This window comes from Cheilinus undulatus, linkage group 12 (assembly GCF_018320785.1).
Source record: "Cheilinus undulatus linkage group 12, ASM1832078v1, whole genome shotgun sequence".
Classification (NCBI taxonomy): Eukaryota; Metazoa; Chordata; class Actinopteri; order Labriformes; family Labridae; genus Cheilinus; species Cheilinus undulatus.
Genome location: NC_054876.1, coordinates 35,984,534 through 36,007,618, shown reverse-complemented (window position 1 = coordinate 36,007,618; position 23,085 = coordinate 35,984,534). Strand labels below are relative to the sequence as shown.

The 23,085-nt window shown below is 40.1% G+C and overlaps 1 protein-coding gene across 1 annotated transcript in view; it reads right to left on the bottom strand.

Annotated features, from left to right (window-relative positions):
- Positions 1-362: 362 nt before the first annotated feature.
- ephb4a (eph receptor B4a) overlaps positions 363-23,085 on the bottom strand; it is a 68,576-nt gene continuing 45,853 nt past the window's right edge. Inside the window, exons 4-17 of the mRNA XM_041800849.1 lie at positions 20,679-21,069; positions 17,915-18,067; positions 13,290-13,625; positions 13,081-13,205; positions 10,583-10,748; positions 10,170-10,269; positions 7,663-7,727; positions 7,390-7,503; positions 6,759-7,006; positions 6,436-6,651; positions 3,686-3,835; positions 3,200-3,393; positions 2,599-2,757; positions 363-1,531 (exon numbers count right to left, since the gene is read on the bottom strand). Coding sequence (XP_041656783.1) covers positions 1,423-1,531; positions 2,599-2,757; positions 3,200-3,393; positions 3,686-3,835; positions 6,436-6,651; positions 6,759-7,006; positions 7,390-7,503; positions 7,663-7,727; positions 10,170-10,269; positions 10,583-10,748; positions 13,081-13,205; positions 13,290-13,625; positions 17,915-18,067; positions 20,679-21,069 — 2,526 coding nt within the window. The 3' untranslated portion in view covers positions 363-1,422. The remainder of the gene's footprint in view (positions 1,532-2,598; positions 2,758-3,199; positions 3,394-3,685; positions 3,836-6,435; positions 6,652-6,758; positions 7,007-7,389; positions 7,504-7,662; positions 7,728-10,169; positions 10,270-10,582; positions 10,749-13,080; positions 13,206-13,289; positions 13,626-17,914; positions 18,068-20,678; positions 21,070-23,085) is intronic.

Here is a 23,085-nt window from a genome sequence, read left to right as displayed (position 1 = left end):
ATTTGTGTAGCTTTAAGGGAAAAGCAAAATCTATTTTGGAGACTTAAAAGCAGAGAATATTTTCCTTCTAAAATGTGTGGGGTGGTATGCTTATCAAACAGCAACTCACACTATTGTTCTTAGCATTTCTCCAGAAAACAATGGATACTACTGGCTGCAAAGAAGGATGTTAGCTAAGCTGATAGCTGTGCTTTGTTTTTGGTAAAGAATGTAAAGAACTTTTTTGTATAGCTTTGGGCCAAATTCAGAATAAAAACTTGCCAACTTTGAAGAAGAAGGCCTTTCTGTTAAAGAGAAATAACAAACTCAACTTCAAAATGTCAAAGTAAGCCTTTAAGATTAATTAAATCATCAGACAAACGTCACTCATAAAAGATTTCTGCTTTATAAAAATGGCATTAAAGTACACAAAGATCTGAATGGCACTGGAAGATGGAGAATACAGCATAAGAATTAAAAATGTATCCGTTATATCAAGACAAACAAGTCTGAGGCCAGATTGCTTCCTTAGGAAATATGAAGGAAGAAAACCAATTCTACAGTGTTCTCTGGTCTCTGAGTCCACTTGGTCCTTGTTCAGTCTGACTTTGATGAAAGTGAGCTGCCAGCAGAAACACAGGCAGCAGAAATACCCAACCACACTCCACAAGGAACACATGGAGTTACCGAAGATTACAAATCACTTTGAAATGATAAAAGTGCTGATATGTTTTTGTGTCTTTCTTCGCTTCACATGTGGAGCTGGAAATGGAGAGCCAAACAATGGAAGATAAATCCGTTGATGCCAAGAAACAACACTCTCCAAAGTCTCTGTTACACATCACACCTGAGTTAAGAGGAGGTAATGTTGAATCCAAATGATAAGGAAGCAAAATCCAACGGTTAAAATGTTCACTCTTGATGTGGAAGTGTATGTAATCCAGATGGAATTTAATGTGAGACACCCAGGATGAAAGCATTCATAATTAGACAACAATATGAACACTGAAATCCTTGGACTGGCACTGGCATTTCTTCTCTCCTTTGGCTGAGTAATTTTTTTAATAGGTACAACAATCCAGTCAACTGCCAGTTTTTAAATTGACATGATAATACACAAATGTTGTAAACTCTGTCCTCTTTGTTTAGCACAATTGGGTCATAACTTCGAGGAAGATATAAAAACACTGACCACAAACTGTAAAAATTGGTCTGTTTTCTTTACGTCACTTCAGCCTCATGGTCACTGTTGGAAGAGACTCGCTCATCCTGATCCAAAGGTCCTCTTTGTTCTTTTTTTTTTATATTTTTTTTTCCTCGTGATTAAGAAATTCGGCCAATCTCTCTCAGAGTCCATGGGTCACAAGAGATGACCCAGAGTGCTCTCGGTATACAGCTGCTCCTGTGCGCTGGTGGTCACGTCCAGGTCAGGAGACGGGCGAGCTAGAAGGTCACAGTTGTAGTGCTCTTGTTCCGAAAGGTCATTGTCTGGATGCTGGTGAGAATTTTCCTCTGATGCCCAGCCAAAGTTACTCCCATGTGAAGCAAATCCCTGAACACAAATAAAAAAACAATTAGAAAGGAGGAACCAAAATATGAAATGAAAACATAAAAGATTAAGATTAGATATATACTGTAGATGAGAATAAATATATGGCAGTAATAATAATTCATTAGTGTTGAAAAAATTCTGTTGGCAGGTTGATCCCAGTGATGGGGGTCTGAGTACTTTCTGAATGCACTGTACTTGTGATTTTTTTCCAACTTTTTAGATGCAACACACCCACTCTGCCCACATTTTCACAATAAAAAATCTCTTCTTTACTGGTAGTTAAGAAAACCAGATGCCAGCATTAAACCACTTGGACACAACAGAAAAACAATGGCTACTGATAGCAGCTCATTTCCTATTATTTGTCCACGGCTGATGTCTGGAAACAGAGCTCATATCAACAAATACTGACACTAATAGATTCATTAATTTATCTTTAAATAGTACAACATAAAAGTAAAGAGCTGATGAAAAGCAGCACTTTTATTATGAGCATTTTAATTAAATAAAATGGTTAAAACAATAATACAAAAGATAAGCAGAGGTGGGAACATATCACATTAATGCTTAATTATCGATATTTAGTTTTTAATTAAATTTTCACATGGTTGTTAATTTGAAAAATGATTATTGTGATTTCTAAATAGATTGCCTAGATTGTGGCTTCTGCTGGTTGGATTTTGAAATGTGGAATCACAAAAATCATAACTTTTTAGTAATGTATTGCACAATACTTAACAGCAGTTTTGTAAACAATCATTATAATGAGGATAATGATGGCCCAGGGGCAGAGTGCTGGACTTTCAAAAGGTTTTGGCGTTAATGCCGATATTAATGGATTAACTGTAATTAATATTAATTCCTGTGTTAACGGATTAATGTTTAACAGAGTTAAAATTTTGATTAACTGTGCCCAACTCTGAGGATATGTGTAATATGAGTAATCTTAAGACTTTTCCAATTGTTCAGGAAGGGTGATGGATAGTGCAATTATCTACCTTGCTGTATAGAATAACAGACAGAGATAAGATGAGATGGATAGGAATCAAGATAAGATAGGGACTGACTGTGTGGTGATCTGGGACAGCTGGTCCACTGAGTTGAAGCCGGCCTGCAGGAAGCTGTCTTCGTAGCGCTCCATCTTGATGGCCCTGAGCCATTCCCCCACTGATGCACATGACGAGAGGGCTAAAGGTGCGCGCTGGTCCAGCAGGGGGTAGGACGGCCTGGGGTACAGAAGAGGGGAAACAAAGGGGACGACTTTACTCACACAGCCACCTAAATGACAGTGAAGAGCTTATACACGTCCTGCAGCAACATTCCAGTCGACAGGCAGAGGTATAATCTGAAGCTGAGTGACGGACAGCGACAAACAATGGGATTTGTCAGGGGTGGAGTGTCCTCTGCTACATGCATCCAGCTGACAGGCAGAAGGTGGAGGAAGGGAAATGGGCACAGCAAGTGTCTGACAGTTCACAGCAGGACATTAAGGTGGTACTAAGACTGGGCAGCAGGAGGGTAATGCCTGTTTTGGGATTATCAGAATTCCACACAGACACCAAGAGGGAAATGTCATGAAAGGAGAAACATTCCTCCTCTTTTCTGTACTCTCTCAACCTGCATATTTACTGTCACTTTGATTGACAGGTATTTTATCTGTATACTCACCCTCCTGCTTCTTGGGCCACTATTTTCAGGGATGCAGGGTTACGGATCAGCTTATCCAGAGCACTGACCAGGTCAGCGAAGCGAGGGCGGGAAGAGCGGTCCTTCTGCCAGCAATCCAGCATCAACTGGTGCAGGTGGGTGGGACAGTCAGGGGGTGGGGGCAGCCTGTAGTCCTGCTCTATGGCATTGATTACCTGATAATCATAGTAATAAGAAACATTCCCTTAATGATAGTGAATCCATCTGTTGTAGCCTGAAACAAACAAGCAGTAAGGAATTTAACAAGATCTGGAGAAAATAGGAAAGCCTGGACTTAGACTTGCATGGTATCTTATCAATAAGCCACAATTAAAACAATTTTCCCTGTTTTACAGAATGCATACCTCATATCTGGCTTTAAAAAACTTGCCTCAATGCTGTGACTGACTAAACTGTCGTGATCATTTTGAACAATGGCCCAACATTGTTGTTTTCCCTCAGACTTACATCCTGGTTGCTCATGTCCCAGTACGGCCTCTCTCCAAAAGACATGACCTCCCACATGACGATGCCGTAGCTCCACACATCTGAGGCTGAGGTAAACTTTCTGAAGGCGATTGCTTCTGGTGCTGTCCAGCGGATTGGGATCTTACCTCCCTGCACAGAAAAAAAAGTCAGCTCTGCAAAACTTAACATAAAATGGTTCAGACAGATCTTTGACAGGAAGGTAAGGGTGTAAAATAACTTTTTTTAAAAAGATATACAGACATAAATTCTATGCAATATGATCCCCTTCTGTTCCTACGTGAAGGGACTGCATTTCCCAGCTGTACTTTAGTGATGTATGGTTGCAAATATGTATATGAATTTGAGTGTATGTGCATATGTTCCTAATCAGGCTGAAACATGACCGTTTCACCCTGCGCATGCATGAGGCCTGGTGTTTTACTTTTCCATACAGGATTTCAAGGACTTCATAAACCGATGAAGCTCTGTGAACAACTGCATCAAAATATTTGATCCTTGTTATCTTTTCTCTCCGTTTCTTGTTGCTTTGTCTTTTATGCTCTAATTCCAATTCCGTTATGCTGCACTAGATACAACGTTCTGTTTATCAGTGTAGCAACTTGGAACTGAAATCATTGTGAATCAGCATTGCCCAACTACCTTAATTTTAATTAAAAAACATAACATGGCACTCTTGACAGATTTCTCTGCCAGTTTGACTCACAATGTCACCACCTCATGACTCCTCACAGTGACTTAATGACACGAATGAGGGAAACAAGAACAGAAGTTAATTGGCCAAATAAGAGACTGACAGCGGGATAAAAGAAGAAGAAGACAGGCAGGATGGTGTTGACTGATTTGGAGAGAAGTCGAAGATAAGAAGCAACATAAGGGGAAAATGACTCCAAGTGCACTGAATAATACATTACTCCTGCACTATACCTTCTCAGAACATTTTGTATTTTTTAATGCATCTTTATATGGTTATCTTGCAAGACATCCGGATATCAGTTATTGCAGAAAATTCCTCCAGGGGTAGTGATATTGTTAAAATTTGAATTGTCATCAAAACCCTTTGTGGTTAGCACGCTTTGAGAAATAAGTCTGCATAGGATGTAAAGAAAACAGAAAACAACGAAACGGAGATCCAAAATAAAATCTGAGTTAAATTTAGAGTTTTCAAGTTTCTAAGTTTTGTAAAACAACCACAAAGAAACAATCTATATCTATATCTATAGGGCTGCACAGTACTGCTGGTATCTAATATGCCCATATTTACAAATTAATTTTAGCTGATTCTAATACCGATATTTAAATGTAGTTCAGACCCAAAAACTTCAGTCCTTAAAACATACAATTTGAAGTTTGAGGACAAGAAAATGAACAAGTTTTAGTTCTAAAAAAGTAAGGAATGATAATGAATAAAGTTAATTTAGTAGTTGTAGTAGTTGATGTAGGCGCTATATAAATTCAAGATATTATTATTATTATTATTATTATTATTATTATTATTAGGTCTGTTGGTTCAGCCCAAAACTCCATAGGGCCAGTATTTACAGATGATGTAGGCAGATGTTTAGAGCCAAAATACTGGTTGTAAATATGAATTAATACCAATAATTCACTTATTAAGCTAATATCTGCTGATGCCTATATAATGGCAATAACATCATACACCATTAATTTCTATGCATCAGCACATGTCAAACCTGTTTCTCTTTCTCTCTACATCATCTCAGCTCCAACAGCATTTTCATCCCATCGCTTTGCACTGATTCCCTTCCACTCTCTGCAGCTTCGGTTGAAAAATGTGACTGAATTTCTGTTTTTACTGCTTGATTTATACTTTTAGGTAATAAACAACAAACAAATAAACAACATTGGAAAATTTTGTCTACCTTATAAACAAAGTATTTTTGATAATGCACATTTCATCAAGCTTCTCCCACATCTAGCTCTAATGCAAAATTAAGATTTAAAATTTCAATCACAACTAATCTCAGATTTTCTGTAGTTAATCCTCATTAATCTCCCCTATTTGTCGCATTTTGAATTTCCATTATTTTACATTTAAAGCTCTTTAGTTTCACCTTGGATTTTGTACTGTCTCAAATTAAGGGTAAATGACTTCTTGTCTGGATACAGATCTGCTTTTATTTTGATAGAAAATAGGGAACTATGGGTAGATCAGAGTTTACAGCATGAATTTAACCACAGAAACAGAACTTGTTATGGATTGAAAAGGACATATTGGAACAGTTCAATCTGAAATATTGCATATGACTGTTGACTTGTTGACTGAGCTGTTTGTAAGTTTATCAAAGTAAAATGAGACATTTTACATCACATCACACAAAAGTGAGTTTTAAATGGAGTAGGAAAGTAACTAATTGCATTTACTCAAATGACTGCAATTAAGTAGTTTTTTGGGTGGCTGTACTTCTTTAAGTACATTTTGAAATCAGTACTTTTACGTCCACTTCAGCTTTAACCAGAGTAACCGTCCTTTTACTTGAGTATTATAATTTTTCCACTATTACTGAAATACTGAAAACCTAGATAATTTAAGTCACTTTAATCTTGATCAGAAATTTTATCATCCTTACGTCTTTAATCATAATATCTTCACTGTTGGCCAGATATTTCCAGTCATATTGTAAGCTTCCCTTGGCTTTCACCCTAATAATATACTGTAAATGATATACTGGAGACATTTCCTAAGGAATAATTTTCAGAGATGTTCATACCAGAGAGCTGGTGTACGTCGGGTCAGAAGAATTCTCCTGCAGGAAGCGAGACAAGCCAAAGTCAGACACCTTGCACACCAGGTTGCTGTTGATAAGGATGTTGCGGGCAGCCAGGTCGCGGTGCACGTAGCTCATCTCTGCCAGGTACTTCATGCCCGAGGCGATGCCGCGCAGCATTCCCACCAGCTGGATGGGCGTGAACTGGCTGTCGTTCAGCTGTGGAGGAGAAAGAGAGAGAGAGAGGTTGATGGCTCAGCTGGAGAAAAAATGAAGTGGCAGGCTGTTTAAATGTGTGAGTGTGTGATCTTTTGTGTCAAAATTACCCGTAGAAAAGAGTCCAGAGCTCCGTTCTCCATAAATTCTGTGAGGATCATGACTGGACAGCTGGCTGTGATGATGCCCTCCAGGTGGATGATGTTTGGGTGCTGGAACTGGCCCATGATGGAGGCTTCTGACAGAAAATCGCGTCTTTGTTTATCAGTGTAGCCTCCTTTTAGTGTCTTAATTGCTACGTAGTTTTCTTTTTTCCCTGGGACCCTTAGCCGTCCCCGACACACCTCCCCGAACTCTCCTAAAGCACACAGACACAAAAATGCATTAAACCAGTTTTCTTTGACTGCTGTTTATCACATTAGGAGGACCAGAGTTGTTTTTTAAAAGCTAAATCTTGCTTCCAGCTAGTTCTGCCCTTTGGACGCCAATAAAGGCTGGCAATATTTATCAGTTAATGGTTTTATTTTCCCTCCATTATTGATTTTCCTTATTAAGAGGGAAACAGAAAATGGTTTTAAATGTCACAAAATCAATTTATCTTAAATTAAATCCACTTTTAATAACATTCAGTGGAAAGCAAATCTGTCAGACTGCAAAAACATTCAATCTGTGACTTCAGAAAAGGATTAATTAGTACAAAGTTTGAACATTAATGAATTATGGGAACAGAATGGGACTTACCAGCACCGATAACCTCTTCAATCTTGACAAAAGAAACATCAATCTCCTTGGCGAACTCTCGTACTGCCTCATTAGGGTCCTCATAGGTGAAGGGGTCAATATAAACCTTGACCCCTGCCAGAGAAATACAAAAAGAGTCATGGGAGAGGAAAAGACGAAAATGTTGAGCTCTGCAAGCATGAATAAACTTGTTTGCATTAAAAAAATAACAGTTCTGATGTTATTAAGTAGTAAATCACAGCAGATGTTCAGTGTGTGTCTCTAATGTGTTACCTTGGCCGATGAGGTATTGGTTGTTTTTGTCGCCCAGCTCTGGATCCTTCAGTCGGCTGTGTCTGCTGCAGGTGGAGAGATGGCGACAAAGAAAGTAAGATAAGGATGGCAGCACGTTTATCTGAAGAAAGGATGCTTATCGGCTGAATGTGATGCAAATCAGCAGTGTTACAATATGACTGTTAAGATGCAATAACAGCACAATAACAAAGATTCCTCTCTGGCTCGTTAATATTGATTTTATCTGCAGAGCTCTCTGAGGGGAGTGTGAACTGGGCGAGATAAGTTATGCTTAAGCATATGTTGGCAAAGCTCTATGCTACTAGATCTATGATATGGTTTTTATGTATTTTCTTCTGTTTCTGGTGAACTTTGGAAAGCAGAGTGGGAAAACATCTTGTTTGTTTAAAAGAATGTCAAAGAAGTCTCATGGGGAAGGGGTAAGACAGAGGTTAAAAAGGGTATATTTTTACTTTGCAAACACTCATATCTTTACAAGTGTATTTGTCTAATGCTTAGTCAAAAAAGTTTCACTGTAGTCATTATAAGCCACATTCACAAGTTCAGATAGATATTTCAAGATATAAAGGGCAAAAAAGGCATCAATTGCTTGTAAGAAGTACAAAACAATCTGCAGATCTCCTGATGTGTTTAGCTAATTTGGCATGTTAACAGGATCTAACTAATTTAGGTAGTACTTCTTATTTCAATGCAGTGACATGAAACAAAACAGACATTTTTTAACTAAAAGTTGGACAACTAATTTTTGCAAAGATTTGAGGTTTTTACAGTTCAAGTCAATATTTTGTCAGAATTTTGCATAATTCATGTTTTTGTTTTCTTAATGACAGGGGCTGATGATGTGCACCTCCAAATATATTGTAAATGGATTGGATTGATTTTTTTCAGCTTTTGACGGGCTAACAAATACTTTTTCAAGCATGCACTCCTTAAAATTTCAAGAAAATTTCAAAAAAATGTAAATACAGTCCACCCTTAAAGTTGACCTTTCACACATACCCCTTATAAGAGGATATTTCCTATTAGACAGGAGAGATAGGGACTTTGAAAGCAGGACATGACATAAAAAAGATGCTTCAGGGGTGCACATGGCCTGGTGCCGTGACTCTGTTGGGTCAGGACTCAATGTGGAGCTGTTTTAAGAAGGTCACAAAGACTTAATTTCATTGACTGAGACAATAACTAAATATGTTTGTTGACCTATAGTAATCATCATAATATCAAAAATAATAAAAACACAAAGTGTTAATCAGTGTAATGTTTCTATCATGTCCAACCTGGCTGGGGAAGCAATAGAGCTAGACTCCAGGATGACAGTTTTTGTCTTTCTAATAACCTGATGTATGCACATTATCAAAGATTGAGTGGAGAAGACAGTATCAGTGATATAAACCCGCTTTTACATCCCACCTCCACTCACTTGCTCACTGAATTATCTAAATTCTACTGGGCCACTGGCAGGAAATGTACAGAGAAAGTCTGGGTGAAAAATCCAGTAATTTACATTCATGTATGCAGCTAACAGAAAATTCCAGGTAATTTTCAGGGGTGAAGTGCGTGTGAAAGGTGCTTTAAAGCTCTAAGTGCTGTGTCATTTCCTCTTCATTTTTCAAGGATTTAAAAAAATCCTTCTTGTTGAAGAACTGTCTTTTGTCTGTTCTAACCGATCCCCAGTGATCTCAAACACACAATCATGCATGGTGGCTTGTGGTAACGTTGAAATCAAGCCGACCTCAGCTCTTCTGCTCTTGACACGCTACAAGCCACTCTGTTATAATTCCACCGTTGTAAACTCATCCCTACAGGACTGTAACAAACCCTGTAGCTACTGGATCCCTGCCTTCCTCCATTTCTCTCCCTCTCCCACCTCATAAGCCTAAAATAGCAATAATGCACCACCCTCAGTTAGTGGCAGATCTGGGCCTTGGCCGCTGGTTTGTGTGTGCGTGTGTAAGTCGGTGAGTGCGTGTGTCACAAGGTCACAGCTATTGTTCTCCTGTCCTGTGGAAACAGGGTTGGGACGCCTGCATCCTGTCTCTCCCTGCCCTCTACCTCTACCACCATTTTTCTCAACCTGTCTCTCTCTTCTGCTAACACACACACAAAAACACACACTTTCTAAGTCTACCTCTGATGGCATCCAGCACTATTTACTCAAACAATGAAGCCTAAGGAAAGCGTTCTAATGAGCAGGATAACTTTTAGCTGTGTAAGCAGAAGACATCATGAGCACTGCTTTGTGTCTAAACTGCCTCACACAGAAAAAAGAAAAGAGGTGTGGATAACAGAGTGCAAATCCACACTTGATAAGATATGATTGTATAAACAAAAGAACAAAGCGGTGCAAAGCTGTAAAATTGGGGTCACGGTTGTTATTGGTTTTCAGATTTCCCCCTTTTTGCCTTTTCCTGTTATTCTGTCAGCTTCTTTCCCTTCCAAATCTATCTTTTATCTCTGCCTCTCTCTCCCTCTCCCCCGGTTCTCACCGTATGCAGTAGGCGGCCACAAAGACGAAAGTGACAAGCAGCAGCATCCCGACAGCGATAAGGATGCCGGGAACCAAGAACTGGGAGGCGGCGTCTTGTCCTAAGAGAGGAGATGGAGAACAAAAGACAGGAGAGAAAAAGAGACAGACAAACAAAGAGTTAGTAACATAATGGCAGAAATCATGACACTAGTAGCACAAAAAAGCATGGAGGGAGAAAGAAAGAGCATGATAGGAATTTATAATATGAAAGAGGCTCAACACAAGGACACTAACTCAGCACAAGGACACAGGCAATAAATTCATAACAAGAAAGGAATTTGAAAACCTCCCAAATGGAGATGAATAAATCTGTTGAAGGAGAAAAAAAGGATTAATTTGTGTGGAAAACAAACAAATATGGCTCTTTCCTACCATCAGGGAGTGTGCGGAAGACAGCTGTAGGGCTGAAGCTGCCATATCCAGCCATTGTGCGCACCCGAACCTGCACCTCATACTGGGTGGCCCTGCGGAGGTCGGTCAGCACTGCCTGGTTCCTGTTACTCTCTGTGTAGTGGCACTGATCTTCAATTCGGCGATCCTGCAGGATAAAAAAACCACAGACTGTAAACATGGACGTCACCTATTGGTTTCCTAAGGGATGTCATGAAGACCAATGACAAACTAGCAAAGTCACCTCTTGAGATCAACCTAGAAATGGATAAATTAATGTAATAAAGGGGCCAAGAGTGTTTATCTAACCATGCTGCAAACATGTTTACTTCTACTGCAAAAATGCACCAGAGAATAATGAGGAAAATTCAAACCTAAAAGAAACTTACAGGATGATCTACATAATTAAAGGACCATATACCTATAATTGCATATGAAATTAGAGTACATTAAAACATAATTACCCAGTCATATTTTTAAATTATTTAACCTTAAATTAGATGCCTAATCTTACTGAGACATGGTCTCTCATTCTCATCAATGACCTGGTCAGGTTGTCTTGAGTCTGAGTTGTCCTACAAACCAAAACAATAACTTTGAAATGTCAAACATACTCTCATAAGAGTTGTTGCACGCAACACTGATGGAGGTCAAACTCAACAGACAAATAGCAGATGATGGTTAATTTTAGGGGTGGGATTTGCAGTGCAAACCCCCTAAATGAAGTTACAAAAGATGATAATGTCACTGAGCTATAAACTGTATCAAAAAAAGAAAACAGTGACATGGAGCTCTGCAGTACGAAGGAGACATTCTACACGTTATTCAGCCGTCTGCGTCAACTACTTCACAGACAAAAACACGCTAGAGAGAAAGCAGCAAACAGTGACACATGACTCCATGAAGAGATCTTTCTATGAGTCTGTTGTGTCACTTTATTGACATGCAGCTCTTTCATACATTTGTTCCACCCTCGTAGCTGCTGATAACCTTGATAGCGGCTATTTCTCCGGCTCAACAAATGCCAATAGCTTACCGAAATCTTCTACCACAGAACTTCATAAGAGCATAACTCCAGTCATTGATTTTGATATTAGCTGGCCAATCTTTTATACTCTAGTGTTATTACAGATGGCATGAGCTTAAATACTTAAGTAATGTTGGCCATTGCGTTACACGTACCAGTCACTTATTTATTTTTCATAGAACCTGAGAGGGTGGTCTCTTATGAATAACTTTTCTATAGACAGCCCAACGGGTGGATGGGTTTTAAAAATGGGTGAAAGGAAAAGGCTCATTAAAGATGGATAGCACCGTCTAATTAACAGTAATTCACAGTTGTCGTTGATAAATATTTCATAAAACCCAGGTATCGTTGCGAGATGGGTTTTTTGTTTGTTTTTGGGGCGTTATTTTTCATTACAAAAGTATTTTTTCAACTTAAATGTGATCTGGATTGTGATGCCAATGTTGACAATAAACTGTAAAATCCAGATTATTAGTGACACTGCGTATAAACTGCAGTCTGTTTTTGGGCCTCTCACATTGAGAAAAAAGGTCCAAAATGTGCAGTTTCTGGGCAGCTGTGCAGCCTTTTTAGCACCATTGGTTTCTACCATTTAGAGTTTGCATGTCTGCTAACTATAATAGATGAGCTCTTAGTCTGCAATGACTGTTGTGAAGCTGACAGACACACAGTCAATCCGACCATCTCAGCTGGACACTCGTCTTTAATTGAGAGTCCTTTAAATCAAATCAGGGCTTCACAAACTTCACTTATACTAATCAGTACAGCTCTGTTTTCTTTCAATGCATGAGTATGACCTGATGAAGGAGAGGAGATGGTAAAAAGTGGCATCAGGCGCCACCAGTGTCATCAGCATTGCTTTGGATTATAGTAGTCTTGAGCTATGAAGCAGCTACTTTAAATATGCAATTAACATTTCAACGGCATCAGGTACAGTGTGATCTTTAAATGTTTTCCTATGATGATTACAGAAAAGACATTCAAGATGATTAAAACAACATAGTGCTCTTTTACTATGTAAACCTCCTATAAATAGGAGTTATACTGCACATCAGAGGGGATAAAAAATAACTTAATGTGGCAAAATATTGTGCTTTTATTATGTTAATGTCAGGGAAAAAATCCTAACCATGAAAATTGTATAGCATCTATTACAAGGTGCTACTCAGTAACACTTATGCATTGTCAAATCTCTGAAGTGAATGTCTTGTCTAGATAACCCTGAAGCTACAGACTATTTGGGTTTTACTTCACTTCCAGGCTATCGTGCAAGTTTTTGGGCTTTGTGGAATAAATAAGCTGCTTATTCACTTTGCTGTTTTCTATCCTGAATATAAAATTCGAAGGCACAGTGCACCTTAACTACATCCAGCAAATGTGAATAAAATGTGACCTTTAAGCCAGCTGACAGCAGAGAGAGAGAGAGCGAGAGAGAGAGTCAGGTAGCGCTCACCTTCTCACAGTAGCGGATCTGGTACTGCAGGATGGTGTAGTGAGGCTCAGCTGGGACCGACCAGTGCAGAGTCAGACTGCTCTCTGTGGAGTCACTCTTCCGAATCACAGACACCAGTGACGGCACTGCACAGATGGCAGAAGAATTATAAATACCACAGCAACTCTCCACTATTTATACCTTTCTACCTCTCTGCCTCCACCTCTCACCGTCATGGCTTGTAGTAATGTTGACACTTTCGCTGGCAGGGTCCTTGCCGCTGAGCTGAGAGACCCCGTTGAGCGCCTGGATTGTGAAGGCGTACGTAGTGTGAGGCAGCAGGCCCCACACTTCCAGCCTGCGACCCAAAAGGCCATGCTGCGCGGGTCGGTAGCTGACGCTGTCTCCACATGGGAGGCACGGCCCCTTCGGTGAGCGGCACACGGAGCATCTGACGGCGTAGGTCAGGTCTGTTCTGCCGCCGTTATCCAGAGGCCTGTTCCACTCCAGACTGAGCGTTGTGTCGTTGATCTGGGTGACGATGCTTCGTGGCGCCGATGGAGGTCCTACAACGACAAAAAGATGTTTTCAACTTTGCACTGACAAATCAACCCACCTCGTGTGAGAGGTTTTTAGCTCGTTTTGAGACAGAATTAAATCAGTATCACTCCCTTTATGTGACCTAAAAAAGAAAAACAGACCTTCAGCAAGAAGAAATATTTTCCCATATTTTGAATAAATGCTTGTCATTGCTGCCACTGGGTCGCTAATAGAGGGCGATTAGCAGCCCACTGACATAAACAGCCTTTGTTTATATTTTCCAAGGCAAAGATTCACAGTGAGTGTTGTTTGACTGATAAGAGGAAGAAAGATGAGATTTCTTATCAGAAGACCCGACATGCAATACAAGATTGATCATTATCGGTCAAATTTTTATCATTTTTATTAGTGTCTTACCCTTAAGTCTGTGTATTTGTTGCTTCTTTGTCCCATCTGTCTCTCTTTCCATCCCTCTATCTCACTTTCTTGGCCCACGCAGATGTGTTAGACAGCTGCTCACCATGAGCCTGGATCTACTTCAGGTTTCTGCCTGTTAAAAGGAGGCTTAACTTTTCCACTATCGCCAAAAGCTGCTCCCTCTAGTTTTTAGTCTTGGTTACAACAGCTAACTGTCAAGCTGTTGCTTTATATTTACCTTACAGACTAGATTCTACATTTATGCCCCCAAATTGGAAACTATTCCTTTAAATGTCTATTTTCCTGGTCTGAACAGCAGCATTACTGTCAGGCCCAGGTGTTGTAATTTTCTCAACTGATTCCACTGACTCAGCACAGTCATTAAAGCAGCATTACATATGATAAAGTTTTCATTTTTTTCTTTTGACTGAATACCTGTAAGAGGCACTAGTAGTCATCACCCAAACACTGTCTCATTATTTGGTCAAAACTGTCGTCAGATTTTAATATGTGGGTTTCTCTTAGCCCGGCTGTAATCAGAGAGAGTTAAACTTCTCTATTAAATCAAATTATAATCCCTGCTGTGTCACTTTGCTGCAGCTTTACCTTTCCATGACCCACACAGACCATTTGTTTGTGTTAAATGTACACTCTGAAGATGTTTTATTCAGTCTGGGCATGCAGTCACGAAGCAGAACAATGATCCTGCAGCGTCTCTGCATCCCAGCAGGAGCATATGTGTCGCAGAGTCTAACTGGTGCAATTACATTTGTCTAAAACTGGATGATAATGATCACCGTCTGAAGGAGATAGCTATCGCCTCAAGCCAAGCATAACTAAACAGCAATAGCACTCAGCCAGTGTGAATGAGTTTCTGTTCCTGCCAAGGAGACAGAGTTTTGTCGCGGAGCCTGCAGCTAACTTAAGTGCTAATAGTGTTCTCATTGGAAACACAAGTGGGGCAACATCAGAGACAATCTGGGTGCCAGTGAATTCTTATTCAACATGTGAGAAAGAGGGTGCATTTTACGACTTTACAATCAGAAAGCACTTTATTAAAATAAGTAAGGCTGTCACAGTAATGTGAAGCACTTATTTCCAGGGGAGAGGTCTGCATGATTTACCGATGGCATGGCAAGTTTGTAATTTTGCAGACAAATTGAAAACATAAGTGAATTTCACTGGCAATCCAGGACAATAACAGAATATTTAATAGGAAGTGCCCAATTATGAGATAAATAATTAAGATAAAGCTGCTGCAATTAAAGTTATCAGCAATAATAAAAGTGAATGGAAATTCTAGTCGGCTCTGATATCACACCTGCGCAGAACAGGAAGTCTCTGCAGTAAAACGCTGTTTCACATTGTTTCCCATCCTCTTTATGGCTATCCCAAAAGAGTGCACCTAATTAAAAAGTCCCTCTTATTCACAACAGCAACATGTGGCTCAATTCAAATTCCTAAATCTGCATAGAGGTGTCACTTGAGACCATCAATGCCTACTCCACTTTACAACGAAAGCCCTGCCCCTCCTCCCCCCAAACAATCTGTCACAAAGGACACGCATCTGAATGCCCAGCAGCAGGACAAAGGACACAAAGCAGATGAGAGAAGTTTAGCTAAATGACCCCAGAGAGGAAAGAGAAACAGCACCAGAGTCATGAAAAAACAAAGTGAAGAGTCGTTTTCACACATGCAGTCCTGAGAATCAGTAGAAAATTTCAGCACAGCCTTTGCCTAAAGTCTTCCTGAGCTGCTTGTTCACACGTCTCTCAGTGTGAAGATTTTCACTGTCAGACAGAGAGGCAAGCCATGATGTAAAAAGGACAACGTAAGATGGCAGAGGAGCAACATAGCCTGATGCTACCACAGATTTTGCCTTTATATCCGTGTTCTGTAAATTGGACCAAGTCACAGTACAAACATTACAGCAGATGAGAACACACTGGCGAATAGAAAACATAACAAAGCATCTGTGTTGAATGCATGAAGATCAAAACAGTCACAGGATGTAAATGTCATCACCCTTCCCCACTCAGTAATGGGCCTTTTTCCTACATATTACCTGCTGTGTTCATGTATAAGCTCCCCCAAACTTCTTGTAAAAACGTTAATAGAGTTGTTTTCACACAAACTCTTTGGAAAATTTCAAGAAAATGTAGTCAGGAAGAGCTCCCTCAACTCTTCCTGACTAAAGCCTAGTTTAGTCTTCTGTCTAAATCAACACCATGCCATAGATATGCTGTCATGGCTGAAACCATTGTGAGCGCTACATATCTATGCCCAAACCTCTCATTCTTGCCATCACATTTCCATGCTTGTTTGTGGAAAACTACTGAATCTGAGCATATGCTAAAGCTGAAGTCAATAAATACTGAGTAGCAGGTGATTTATTGTAAAGAAGGGAAAAGAGGAGACATCAGAGGGAGGACCTTAGCAACTTATTTTACGTCCGGTTACTCAAACAGTGCAAAGTTGGTCTACAGCAGTGGTTCCCAAACTCCCCCCCCCCCCAAACGTATGTATCCACATGTAAATACATGTAAATGTACCACAAACACACCATTACTCTCAATTTTTGCAAACAAATTCCTTTTCTATTTTAGAATTTACCACCAACATAAAACATAAAAGTGTTGAGTGTTAAATGTCAGACTCTCTGAAGATGAACAAGTCCCTGAGAATAAAAACTCAATGAACTTCTTTAAGATTTATATACCCAGTCCTGCAATAATTTCAGCAACTAATGTAGGCTTATTTGGTGCTACAGACATTTCTGTGTCTTCGGTGCAGCTGTGAGACTGCCCCCAGTTCACTTTCAATGTCCAGCTATGATTTGATTTTGTATTGTAGAGGTATCAGCCATTGCAACATCCTCACACAGGTTGCAAAAGGAAAAGGTGTGGCAAAGGCTCATGCTTAGCTCTTAGCCTACTACTCCCTTTTCACTTCAATCCAAAGTGCTCACGATGTCTTGGACTTGGACTGTATTAATATTGATGAATCTGAGGTGACTACAAATAACTTCTCTTCTATAGTGCTGAAGTCACCAGCTGGTGATGCTTTGCCTGGCTTAGCCGCAACCCCCTGTGTAGACCCCGCACCCCCCCAGGGGGACCCACAGCCCACTTTGGGAACCACTGGTCTACAGTATGTGGCTAATATGGCCAATGTTAGCAGTGGTAGCACCATCCACATTTGATCCTCAATGCGGTTTAACGTTCACATTCCTGTGCTGAATATCCTCAGTCAGTAAATCAATGCTATCACCTATGTTTACATCGGATCAAAATCCGTTGTGACAGCAAGGCAGTACTCATTAAGAACAGCTACAGGGGCTATTTGTGGCAGGCAGCTGTGTTATAGCTAAGCCAGAGTGTTTGATTGAGATTGCGGACCTTAACTGACAAGAAATATTAAGAATAAGTTTAATCAACTTGTAATTTTGGTGCTGACTACCATGGAATTTGAGTTGCATTGAGCCAGTTAATTGCATGAATCCCTTCATCGGAGTATACACAATGTGTCTGCAAACATCAGAGTCTACTAGTCACCCAATGCTATTCAGTGGACCAGTCAAAAGGCTTGCAGTCTGCTTTGTTTCAACATGCAGTTACATAGTTATATTTTTGAGGAGGTGCATGTTGGCTACACGTGTAGGCCTCTGCATAGGATTCAAGCAATAACAGCATAACAAATGGCTTAAAAAGTGGCTGTGAAGAAGAGTCTGGGTGAAAAGTTTTGGGGAAACTTTCAGCCCCTCTGTAAGTGTGTAAGTGAAAGTGCTTAAAAGTGTACCGGATAGAGAAGTGAAAACAGCGCAGTGGATGCTTATGTAAGTACCACATCCATACCTACATATTTATTTGTGCATCAAAACCGGTTTTCACATACTTACTAGTGCATGGTGTATCAGGAGCATCTGTTTCTGCACGCAAGTATCCAGGCCGACATGCACACACGGATGAACCCCTGGTGGTGGCGTGGCTGAAACCTGGACAGCCGGTGCACTGTTCCTCTGTGCCGGACCTGAACTGACCCACAGGACAGGCTGAGGAGGACAGGAGGGGAAACCAAATCAAGGAAAACGATTATGATTCAGAACGGTCCACACCATCTTTTACACCCACAGTGTCCCAGACAGGCCGAGGTCAAAAATTCAAATACAGGTCTGTTTTATTTTCAGGGTAATTAGGTGGCAGATGGTTGCAGATTGACAGGCAGAACTATATAATGAGGGCTATAAACGGGACACAATCACAGTAATGAATGAGAACGTAACAGTCAATTTAGTGAATAAGCCAAGCTGTCATTGACATGCTGCTTATCAGTGAATTTGCCTCACCATATGTAAATGTTGAGACCAATCTGACGATTTACAAGCTACAAAAATGTATGAAAACACATTAAATCTCTATCATTTTAGCTATAAAAACAGTCATTAGTTATATCCTTCGTTTGAACCCATTCTCCTCTTATTCTACACTCCAGCCTGTCCTCCATGTGAATGTGTAATGAGCCGTCACTTCATGACGCCTCATACAGTCACTGAATCCTGCAGTGTTTACAGTCTGTGTTCAGCGTGTTGAAATGCAGCTCCAGCTGCTGAGTGAGAGGAATCAAACAATAAACTTTCACACCGAGCGCTGCATTGTTTGAGTCAAAACTGACTTGTTTTGCAGGGTCGACACACTCGGGCCTTTCTGACTGGCGTTTTGCCTGCGGGACTTTCCCACCTGTGAAATATTTATTGGTGTGTGCTGAGTGCTGCCGCATATCATCACCTGTTCAAGGTTGTAAAGTGTAAACTATAAAAGTCCAAATAAAAGATGATTACTGAACTAACTTTAGTGCTTTTAGGGTTTATTTTACATAAATGACACCTGCTGTTTTTAACTGCTTTCAGGTATGGCTGGTATAAATGGACTAGCAGGTCAAAGGCCCTCCAAAACAGAATACTTTACTTTACATTTAGGCTGAACCAAAAGTAGCAATTTAACCTCACATTTACAATATATATATGCCAAACAATTACTTATATATCTATATATATCTATATATATATATTTAAATATATATATATATATATATTGTTTTTTAAGATTTATTTTGGGGCTTTTCGTGCCTTTATTCCATATAGGAGGACAGTGGATAGAGTCGGAAACGTAGAGAACCTGCTCTACTCGGTTTGTAGAGCAGGTGCCCATATATGGAGGATACAGTCCCGGACACACTCGATTGCTGATCACTGCCCTGTTTAGTGCATGTATTCCCCCTCACACTCCCTTCCCACGGTTCTTGTATCTCTTCAGCTGTCCTATCCTAATAAAGCCAAAAAGCCCATAAAATAATCATAGAGGAATATTAAGCACTTGCGGCAACAATGCTAATTTGAACAACTACATTTTTAAAATCCTTTTCTGACTAATAACACTACCCACTGAGAATCTGGAATAAACACAGATGTAGAGATAGATTAAAATTTTAATTCAGGCTGATGTAAATATTTTAGCTTGTGTATAGAGGTTTATATTCATGTATTTGTCTTGTTCATTTTTGTCTTATGCAGATTTGGTCAAGCTCATGGCACACAGGAAACTATAGGCTTTCTGTGTAGCAGGATTTTCAGTCTGCTAGAGCTTTACTTCAAAGAGTGTGTTTAAATGTTGTAATCAAGCTCATCTGTGACAATAAATCATCCTGACAATGTTCATAAGTTTTACATTAAAGGCTTGTGTCTGACCCATAAAATGTGTGTTTTGTCTATAGGAGATAAAGGCATTACAGCAGTATTAATCTCGTAGTAAACCTCGACGACAATTTCATTTTCTGCAATGACCGGCCTTCGAAAAGAAAATTAACTGTTCAATCTTTCTATAAAAGGCAATTTCCCTTTATGGTCTGGGGAGTTTTTCTTCCTCACAGCTCTGCTCAGCAGCGACAGAACGCTGGAAATGCCAACCTCACTTCACCAGAAGCAAAATGTCGGAAATGAAATTTTTGTTATGAAAAATCATTATACCTCCCACGGAGATCAAACTGAATCCTACCTTTAAACCGAGACAGATGCAAGAATGCACACATTTTCGAGAGAAAACATTTCCCCTTTATGTGGCTTTGTTTTTAGAGCTCGACATTTGTCGGTGTTGCTGTGATGCAGTGAGTTTGCTTGTGTGTGTGCATAGGGAGTGTTCATGCACGAGGCTTGTTAATTGGACTCATTAGACGGAGCTGCTGCACGGCTCCTGAGAGAATCCTCCTTCGTCTTCTTTCTTTTTTTGTCTGCTCGGCTTTGATGTTCTTAAAATGATATGATCTTTACCTCCAGCGCTCCCCTCCGCTCGCTCTCTTCACCTCCGTGGCCCTCCTGTGCTCCCTCTATCTCAGCTGAGGCAGAAGTTGTCGCAGCGGCAAGCCTTTGACCCTGCTCTTCCTCTCTGAGATAAGTGCTGCTCCACCTGACCTCTCTCTCTTTTCTCCCCCTGCGTGTCAGAGCCTGTTCCCCTGCCTCATTAACTTCCTCTGCCTCTTGCTTCCTCTCTTCAACCCTCGGCGTACCCCACCCTCATCTCACCATTGTTTTCTTGTTTAGTCTGCCTGCTCTGCTGCCTCTGTGGGTGTAGTGTAAATACATATTTGCTCAAGTGTCCTCATTTTCTTACCTGTGCATCTTGTGTTGCCTTCAGCTGGCTCAAACCCTGCTTTGCAGGCACAGGAGGTCGTCGGCTGGCCCACCCACTGGCCGTCCTCCCCGCAGAAGAGCTTAGGCGGCCGGGGTCTGGGCCCCTGCTGCTCAGCGTTCTCCACGCACACACCCTGCGCCTCCTGCACTAGAGTGCGTGGGACTGTCTCAGAGAAAGACGACAGGGCGCTGACCAGAGGAGGACACTTCTTAAAAAACACCCTAACAGACAGTAGGGCCATGGAGGCGCCCTGAGCCTGGAAAGCCAAGTAGAAGCCTCTCTTAGTAAGAGGGCCTAGCCTTAAGGTCTTCACATTGAATTTCTTCTCCCCGTCCTTCCTCAGGAGAAAGTCGGCAGCCACCGTGTCCACCTAAGACAGGAAGAAAAGGCCTTATATAAGCTTCAGATTCCAGCACACAGGATGCACTCTTACAAAGGAGCAGCCGGGGTTGTTTAAAACCATTAGATACACATCACATATGCTTTATATTACTAAACTTTTTCCAAAGCATACCACTGCAACTGCAGATTGATTTACTACCTTAACCAGCAGCCATTGTTTCCCATTTATTACAGTATGCCTTGAACTTCAACTTGCAAGGATTTGAAATGTGCTTGGGAGCAAAATAATTCATCACAGCGAGCATTTCATCACTTTTATTTTTCTGTCAAAGTTATATTATTAAGTGGTAATGAAGCTGTGGAGCAGGCACTGTTTTGAAACCTCTATTCAGCAGTCTGTTCAAGGACGCTGCAATATCTGAGCTTTGACAATCAGATACCCGAAGTGCTGCGCTCATAAGCTGTGTGGAAAATGAAACCTAAAAGATGTACAGAAAGTTAACACTAAAGTCGTAACAACAGATTGGATGTACAGATAAGGAGGGTCTGGGTAACAGTCGATGTTCCCAAGAGGCAAAAACATAACTCAGACATAAACTTTATATTATCAGATACCGTTATACATACATAAAACTTGAGCTACATTTTGGTGTGAGCTGAGTTTATATATGTAAGAGTTATTTGAAGCTATCACTGCATCAGAAATTATTCTGAAAACTCTAGTGTGCTTTGGGGAAAACATACACTGACTTAAAATGCCATATCTCTGAGAAATAAGAAATTAGGCTAAGGCCTTGATCAGTGAAAGACAAAGGTCAAGTCATGTCTTTGTCAAGCTTGTAAAGAATCTTTGCAATGTCAGACTTTTGCACTGTTTGTTTGTCAGTGAATATGTTTTCCTTCTTCATTTTTGCAGTGTTGTATATGGCAGCAGCATTCTATCCTTTCTGGGAGACAGGGTTGGAAAGTAACATTACATTTACTCAAATTACTTAGTTGAGGAGCTCTTAGGGTTTTTGTACTTTTTTGAGTACATTTTGAAATCAGTACTTTTACTTCTACTTAAGCATGTTTTAACCAGATGTTAACTGTGTACTTTTAATTAAGAACAATGCTCAATGAATGATTTAACATCACATCCCAAAACAGCTGTTGGACACAGCAAAGACTGGAGTGTTGATATTTCAGCATTAAACATTTCAGAGTTGATTTTGAGGGTGTAATTTTAATTCCATTCTGACTGACAGTGTTGGAGTTATTAAACAGTGTTGTTCTGTCAGTATTAGATACAGTAAACTCTCAGTTGATCTAAAGTTTAAGTTTAATCAGATCTGAGGGGATGAGCGTGGCTACTTTCCCATCATGCCCTTAGGATAAGTGTTGAGTTGTTTCTGAATGTTGCCTGTTAGTGCTGGTCTTCATTTGGAAATGTGTATGGAGGATTGTTGTTGTTTTTTATATGAAACCAATTTGTACCATGAGTGAAGTTATCCACTGAGTAAGAGTTCCCACCTCTGACTTTTGGTGTTCCTTGAGGATGCATAGTGCAAATTCCTTATCAGTATGAATGGCCTTGATATGAGGTTGACTCTGCTTTGTTCTTTCCATTGGAGACCAACCTTTCCACATATTTCCAAGAGTTACTGCAACTCTGTCATACTTTAAAATATTTAACTCTTTCAAAAGTGTAATTTAACTATGTAGTGTGGCTCCATAAATACACTAATGAAGTGTTGGATTTAACTTTATCAAGGTTTAACTAATATGAACTTTACTGTGTATGTGACTTTATTATTGAGAGGTGACCTGAACGATCTACACTCTTGTTCTTACCAGTACGAAAAGATTATATTTTACGGTACAACTCCTCAGTAGCTTCTCAGTATTTAAAGTAAACTTTAAATGAAATACTTTTTGCTTTTACTTTAGAACATTTATAAAGCTGTACTTTTACTTTTATTTAAGTCAACTTTAACCAGAGTAAATGCACTTTTATTGGAGTACAACAATTGTCAACTTTTTCCAGCTCTGCTGGTGGATCAGT